Source organism: Schistocerca piceifrons, chromosome X, assembly GCF_021461385.2.
Source record: "Schistocerca piceifrons isolate TAMUIC-IGC-003096 chromosome X, iqSchPice1.1, whole genome shotgun sequence".
Classification (NCBI taxonomy): Eukaryota; Metazoa; Arthropoda; class Insecta; order Orthoptera; family Acrididae; genus Schistocerca; species Schistocerca piceifrons.
Window position 1 is genome coordinate 679,911,082 of NC_060149.1, and position 8,584 is coordinate 679,919,665.

General features: G+C 39.9%; 1 protein-coding gene across 3 annotated transcripts in view; it reads left to right on the forward strand.

Moving 5' to 3' along the window:
• Positions 1–8,239, forward strand: part of LOC124721606 (putative gamma-glutamylcyclotransferase CG2811) — a 38,030-nt gene extending 29,791 nt beyond the window's left edge. For all 3 annotated transcript variants that reach the window (XM_047246657.1, XM_047246658.1, XM_047246659.1), the window contains one exon: positions 7,765–8,239. In XM_047246657.1, the coding sequence (XP_047102613.1) occupies positions 7,765–8,073 (309 nt within the window). In that variant the 3' untranslated portion in view covers positions 8,074–8,239. The remainder of the gene's footprint in view (positions 1–7,764) is intronic.
• Positions 8,240–8,584: the final 345 nt, after the last annotated feature.

Below are 8,584 nucleotides of genomic sequence, written 5' to 3' on the forward strand. Positions count from 1 at the left end.
GGAAACGTGAAGGGACATGTACAAAAGCGTACAGGCCGACCTCATCTGTTGACAGACAGACCACCAACAGTTGAAGAGGGTTGTAAAGTGTAATAGGCAGACATCTATCCAGACCATCACACACGAATTCCAAACTGCATCAGGATCTTCTGCAAGTACTGTGGCAGTTAGGTGGGAGGTGAGAAAACTTGGATTTCATGGTCAAGCAGCCACACATCCCACCGGCAAATGCCAAATGACGCCTCACTTGCTGTAAGGAGCGTAAACAAGGGACGACTGAACAGTGGAAAAATGTTGTGTGGAGTGACGGAATCACGGTACCCAATGTGGAGATCCAATGGCAGGATGTGGGTAAGGCAAATGCCCGGTGAATGTCATCTGCCAGGGTATGTAGTGCCAACAGTAAAATTCGGATGTGGTGGTGTTACGGTGTGGTCGTGTTTTTCATGGAGGTGGCATGCACCTCTTGTTGCTTTGCATGGCACTACCACAGCACACGCCTACATTGATGTTTTAAGCACTTCCTTGCTTCCCACTGTTGCAGAGCAATTCGGGAATGGCAACTGCATCTTTCAACACAATCAAGCACCTGTTCGTAATGCACAGCATGTGGCAGATAGGTTACCTGACAATAACATCCCTGTAATGGACTGGCATGCACAGTCCTGATCTGAATCTTATAGAACACGTTTGGGATGTTTTGGAATGCAGACTTCGTACCAGGCCTCACCGACCAACATTGATACCTCTCCTCAGTGCAGTACTCCATGAAGGAAGGGCTGCCATTCCCAAAGAAACCTTACAGCACCTGATTGAACATAGGTATGCAAGAGTGGAAGCTGTCATCAAGGCTAAGGGTGGGCCAACATGATTTTGAATTCCAGCATTACTGATGGAGGACACCGCAAACTTGTAAGTCATTTTCAGTCAGGTGTCGGGATTCTTTTGATCGCATTAGTGTATACTTTCCAATTTGTTTACATTCTGCCCCTTTCTTTGCCTCGATAAGGACAATTATGTCCATCTTTTACTTACCTATTCACCCGAAGACCTCTTAGTTCTTAGTGTTTAATCTTACATGTTCCCTGTTCCTCTATTTCAATTTTGTTTTTGTTTACTGGTTTGTCTCCTATATTGGGTCCAGTTCTGTGACTTACTTTGAGATTTCTGGGGGTTTAGTGTTTCTTCAGGAGACAGGGTGCAGACCCATTGCTCCAACCCCCTACCAGGAGACCTGGATAATTTTTATTAAAGGTTTCTTTTCTATTGCCTTTAATGACCCAACATCGTTCCTACAAGGCAGTAGACCGTGTTGTCTCCCCTGCCATACTGATTATCTTCATCTACACCTTCTCTGACATTCAGCACTTCACACTGTATCCCTGGCTTTACATGGTACTCTCAACTGGTCTGGGTGATGTGCTTTTTTTTTTCTTTTTTCTTCACAAGGTGTTACTGTTCTCGCCCGTTCTTTCTCAACCGGGCTTGGGACTGCATATGGCAAAGTTGGTCTTCTTGTTACCACTTTTAGTAGAATTTTTCTTGTATTAGTGTCCTGTTGAGTGTTCTTTGTATATGTCTGAGTTCTCAATTTTCTGTTTGTCTTCTAGTCTTGGTATTAAATTCTGCCAGCTTCAGCTGATACTCCATAGAATGAAGTAAGTTTTCCACAGACAAAAATTGTGTACTTCAACTTTGTTTTCATTGTGTTTTTCATATACCTTGGATGCACTTGGGTGCCTCTCCTCTTGATTTAATGGATTCTGAAATTTTTAGGCATTACAGTGGATAAAAGGCTTACTTTGAATTCCATTTGTGACCTTAAAACCAGATCGTAGTATTTACTTAATTACTTGGTATCTCTTAGTGGGAAAACTTGGTGGGAGAGAGGTGCACCAGTGTGTGTCTGCTGTAATTTTATAGATACTGTAGTTTCTCCTGTCCCCATTAGGGCTAGAGACTGTACAGATCTGCATATTCTTTTACTTGAAGATTTTAGATTCAGTCCATCATGATGGCATGAGGTGGGGTACTGGGCCTTAGAAAAAGTCCCATGCTCTTTTTGAGTTGATGTTGGTGAGCTGCAATTATCAATCCAGAAACACACCAGGAAATAAGATTCCTAATTTAGTTCTTTTATGCAGCCATCTGTGTAAAAGTTGGATGGCATCTTCCTGTGAAGTAGTTACTGTGTTGCAATAAAAAGTACCATGTGCCATTAATTTTATGGTGACTTGTGGTGTACAGGTGAAATGTATATTCCATCCATCCAAGACTGACGGTATCCTGTGTATTGGTTGATATCCCCCTTCTTGTGACCCTTCGTAATGAGTATAGCCTTCCAGATTCCTCGTCTTTAATATTAGCAGACAATTCATGGATGTTTGAACTGGTGCTCAGTTTCCTATGTGAAAGTGGTTTTTATTTTCAGTAGCAATGTTCTGCTTCACTCCTGGGGCAGGGGCAGGGGCAGGGACAGGGTGGTTGTGGTTGGGGCCTTTTTTTATCTGGTATCCATGACCACTACCCATGTAAAGACCACTCTTCTATTTCTCTCTTTTTCCATTTTCTAGATTTTGCGTACCCTTTTTTTGAATCTGCCCACTTTCAGTGGACACCTATCTTACGCAAGTAACTTTCGAATCGCGGGACTGATAACTTCCCCATTTAGTGCCATACCCCCACCTCCCCCCAATCAATCAATGAAGTTTTCATGCAGGAATATTGGGCTCAAGAATGTGAGTAACATGCAGAATATGATGAAGACAGTAGATCACAAAATAGTAATAATGGAAGTCTTTGTTACACTTAAGAGCACAATATTTCCAGAACACATTAGGGCATGATTCATTCACTTGAAAAGGTTTTGTATACACAATCCAGTCTGCTGCAGCACTTTGGACTCCACTGCAGTGTGTAAGGGAGAAACCATTTGTGGCAAATGTGGGGCAGCCCAATATAAACAGACAAAAGAATTCAATAGTAATGAATGGGAAATAATATGAAAGAGTGAAAACATTTAAATATTTAGGTTCTGTAATAACAGAACAATAAAGTAGCAGTAGCAATTCAAGAAAGGATAGCAAGTGGAAATTGTTGCTATTTTGCCTTGCAGAATGTATTTAACTCCAGGAATGTTAGTAGGAATAAAAAAATCAAAGTATACATGACCATATCAAGACCTGTAGTAATATATGGATCAGAAGGCTGGGTATTGATGTTAAAGGAAGAGAACTGGTTATTGAGATGGGAAAGAAAGATACTGAGAAGGATTTTTCGAGCAGTGACAGAGGAAGATGGCTGGAGAGTACGGACAAATGTAGAACTTCAAAAACTTTTTGGACAGATGGATATTGTTGTTAAAATTAAGATGGGAAGAATAAGATGGGCAGGACATGTACAGAGAATGCCAGAAACTCGGAATGTCACGAAAGTGTTCATGGAAAAACCTGACGGGAGGAGGAGAAGAGGTAGACCCAGGAAAAGGTGGGTGGACAATATGGAAGAAGATCTAAAGGCGATGGAATAAGAAACTGGAGAAGGAAGGCGGTGGACAGAGAATAATGGAGGCAGGTGGTACAGGAGGCCAGTTTTCTTCAAGGACTTATATAGCCAACCAAGATGATGGTACAGGCCAGGCCCAAGGAGGGGTGATTGCGTGAGCTGTAGCCTTCTCAAATGGCCAATTGGTCCCTCCATTGGGTGTTACAGAGGTGGGAACAATCACCTAAGGCAGGTGCGCCCCTTGTGAAAGGAGCCCCCAGTTGGAAGGAGCGTTCCACTGGAGACGCTGGAAATCATGTGGGATTTCCTCATGATCAGTCAATCATCGTCCCACTCATCTTCTACAAAACGTAAATGCAATGAGGCTAATGATTCAAAGACCCTTCCTGCTGCACCATGGGTTATCTTGGTATCGTGTACTGAAGACGGTCATTCACCTCCTCCCTGTGTTCGTCTTCTATAGTTTTGATTTGGGCGTGTATGGCCCCATTTGTTTTTTGTGCCCCAAAACAAAACAAACCGCCACCTCCTACTCCTACTCCTACTACTCCTCCATCCATCCATCCATCCATCCATTCATTCATTCATCCATCCATCCATCCGTCTGTCCATCCCCCACTCTCTGTCCATGTTCTCTTCCTGCTTCACCCCCCCCCCCTCTCTCTCTCTCTCTCTCTCTCTCTCTCTCTCTCTCTCTCTCTCTCTCTCTGATTTTGTAGTAGAATTCTAATCATAAGCCGATAAATCATAAATATAACTTTGCTGTTTGCTAACAACGTTTCGCTACTATATATTTGACATACATATGTAGATATTATACCTATTAGAACTACAGAGTGCCGGCCAGGGTGGCCAAGCGGTTGTAGGCTCTACAGTCTGGAACCGCGCGACCGCTACGGTCGCAGGTTCGAATCCTGCCTCGGGCATGAATGTGTGTGATGTCCTTAGGTTAGTTAGGTTTAAGTAGTTCTAAGTTCTAGGGGACTTACGACCTAAGATGTTGAGTCCCATAGTGCTCAGAGCCATTTGAACCATTTAGAACTACAGAGCCTTTGTGTGTCCATACATTTATTATAGTAATATGTATAAATTTGAAGTAAATCAAGCAATCTCAAGAAAGCTATCGAAAATTTCAATACTGACCTCAATGCACTGTCAAAATGGGCACAGGACATAGGTCTAAAACTAAACCCATCTAAAACCCAAGCGGTACTTGTTGGTCACTCTAAGCTCATTAGCCCAAAACATCGGGAATCCGTACCACCTCTTACCCTAAATGGAACAAATATTAACTTCTCGCCCTCAGGAAAGAGTTTGGGAGTAATAATAGATGAAAATCTAAATTGGACAGAGCACGTAACTGCAGTGTGCAAAAAAGCATCAGCATCCCTTGATGTCCTACAAAAATATAAAAATCTCTTCCCTTTCGATCTGAAAAAGAAATTAGTACAAACGCTTATACTCCCAATCATTGACTACAGCGATTTTATCCTACAAGGCCTCTCTCAGGAAAATTCCTGGCATCTAGAACTGGTCACGAATGCCTGCGTCCGATATGTGACGTTCGACTTTTTGATCACATTTCACCAGCATATGCAAAATTGTCCTGGCTGCGTGCAGACAAACGCAGAGATTTCCATACACTCTGTCTCATCTACTGCCTTGTAAATGTACACTGTCCCTCATATCTCTCCTTGTCCCTAACACTCATGTCGGAACAACATGACAGAAACACACGTTCCCATCATAATAAAATCCTCTCCGTTCCACTGCATCGCTCAGTCACCTTCTCCAAGTCCTTTACAGTAGTGGGAACCCGACTCTGGAATAACCTCCCTCGTTATGTTAGAGAACTTAAAAACATGACCGGCTTCAAAAAACACTTAATGACGTATCTACTTACGCAACAGTAATGCCTTCCTCTACAGGAGTGCACTTCACCTCATTACTTCCCTCTCACCCCCTCCTTAAACCTCCCTTACCCAAAACTCGCTATACTAGTAAACATCTACTTTACACACTAAAATATTAATGTACATCTGCACAAACCTTCATTACTATTGCCAATCTTTCTCATGTTTGTCATTATTATTTGATTTTATTTACTGTTATTATTATTGCTTTCACCATAATCTGTATGTATAGCACCTGATGTAAAAATACTTCCGCATTTACTTTATTAGGTCTTAGTCACTACTCGTTATTCATATTGTCACTAGAGTAAGCTAATTTTCTCATTTAAAGTTTGTTCATGATGTAACTCTGATGTGTGAAATGCTGCATGTGTGGAACACTGGTCTGATGTAAGAGAGGGCCTGATGGCCCTAATCTGATCAGGTTAAATAAATAAATAAAATAAAGAACTTTTTGAGATTTGTGGTATATTATTTCCTCTTTGTGTATTACATATTTATTTATATATTATACATATTTTAGAAATTGATATATAAAAACATACATGTACTTGACTGCAACATTGTCAAAATTTCATAGCAAGTGGTGGTGATGAGATTTTGAACAAATGAACACTTAAGTTCTTATTTGTATTATTATAATCCCAGTAATTTCTCCTTGTTTTAATAAGGGCATTGTCAACCTTGATGTTGAGTGCCAATAAAACACACGTGCGCACCACCCCCCCTCCCCACACACACACACACACACACACACACACACACACACACACACACACACAGTGAGACAGAGTGAGAGATAGTGAGAGTCCCTTTATGACAATATAAAATAAGAAGTCTGTTCAAAGTGAGCTAATCATTCCTCTTGTTCAGAACAACTTGTTCATGTTTTCCTGTAGGTATGAACTTGTATTCGAGATTGTGGTAATTTTGGTTTCAGTGATCATTCTTACATTTTCTTATGCAGCTGATTTTTTTTCCAGATAATTATATTCGTATATTTTATACATTATTTGCATCCTTTGACAGTATCTAAAGTGATAAATTTTTTAGTGAGAGTTTCACTCATATCATTTAAATTATTTTAAACATAAGAAGTTGACTGTATTTCCGTATTCCTCTCAGAAGTGATTGAAGCACCAGAGAAATTGTTACATTCTCTGTTGACTCGTTGATTATAGAAGCATAATACTTAGCATATGGTTATAACTTGAGTCATTGGCACTTGCATCACTGTAAACCATGAAAGAAATATGTTTCATGCACTGGTGTTATGGTTTTACAGTCCTGTGATTCAAGGATTGACTGAAAATCTGTTTTTCAGATTTTCAGAAGAGGGAAGAGTGAATCACAATTTTAGCAGCATGAATAGGGAAGGCTAGAAATGGATGCTCCAGCTATGTAACACAGATCATGAGCACAATGACTGTCTTTGCTACAGTGAAGGAGACTGTTGTTTTGAGAGCAGATAACCTGAGGACTGTTTCTGAAAGAAAAAAGAAAATACCATTATGCAAGTGAAAATGTCAGTTACACAAATTGGGTTGTACAGTGAATACATGAGGCCTGCTGGAAAGCCGTAAATTGGCACCAGCAGCAGGTAAACCATTGCAGAAGCTATTTATGAATTCTGGATGAATCTTCCTAAAACCTGTAGTTAAAGTAGCACTGCATCTTCTGTAGAAAACATTGCACTGATCTTCTTTATCTATGCTAAAGTTGCCAGAAATTGTAAAGCACATTCTATACCTACTAAGTAGCTGGTGGTGTCACTATTACATGATAAAAGCACCTCAGAAATAAAATTTCACTAAAAGCCTGTATGATGAAAATGTGCAGCAGTTTAATAACTAACCAGTGCATGATCAATTTATTGAAACTGTTCAGTTTTCACTTTTTTGTGCACTGTGATGTGGATACCTTTAACAGTTAATAAGCTCATGTCTAAATGTGTGATTTTGTCATGTTTCTGCTGCTTCTGTAGTTTCTGGGATTGTGTTAGTTGCAATAAAGTCCTCAGTGAATGTGAATTTATTGTTAAAGTGCTTCATGACTGTTAAGCTTGAATAATTGTAGTGTCCATAGCTGATACATTGTAATTTAAACACATTGTGCCTGTTGTTCACGTTTTCGTGACAAATTTATTCACAAATTGACTTTTTCAGGTTATTTAATCACATTTGTAAATTAAAGGCTATGTATTACTTTCCTTTTTGTAGTTAAACAACTTAAAAAGACAGTTTGTGTGTGTGTGTGTGTGTGTGTGTGTGTGTGTGTGTGTGTGTGTGTGTGTGTGTGTGTGTGTGTGTGCTGAATGAGATTTAAGTAGTCTATGCTTTCTTTTCAGAATGTTATTGGTGAAGTTTATGAAGTTGATGATACTATGCTGAAGGCTTTGGATGGTTTAGAAAGTCATCCAGACTTATACTGTAGGTTGGAAGACCATGTACGGATTCTTAATGTAAAAGAAGTGAGCAGTGAAATGCAACCAGTTCTCAAATGCTGGATTTACTTCATTCTAAACCTGGAGAAAGATATTGGAAGTTCATTTCTCAGTGAATATCATTCTGAAGGACCTCATGGGAAATCATATGTGAGAAGGGAAAAGAATGTGGATTATACTGTACTAAAGCATCAGTTGCATTGCAAAGAATGATATTTTGTGATGATCATAAAAATTGACATGGGGTACATACTGCAATAACCATAATAAAATGTGTGCTTTATGTACAGATTAAAAACTGGAAGTAGTCTATATTTATAATTTCATGTAAACTGTGTTCAGTACAGTCTGAGGGAGAAATAAAATGGCTGCACATTTATTTTTATTTTATTTTTTGTTGCCTGCAAATGAAACCTTTCCTTAGTAGTGTTGAATATAGCACTCTTACTGGAATAACTGGTCACAGCACAAGATAATCAGAAACTGATAGCTGTGGTGTCAGTGAAAGTGAAGGAGCATAAAATGTCAATTATACAGGGTGAGTCACCTAATGTTACTGCTGGATTTATTTCGTAAACCACATCAAATAATGACGAACCGATTCCACAGACCGAACGTGAGGAGAGGGGCTAGTACACCAGCCCTTCTCCAGTCTTAGAAGCATCATGACAAACAGCAGCAGCGAATGTAATCCAACCATTACCAATACTACTTGATTCGGATG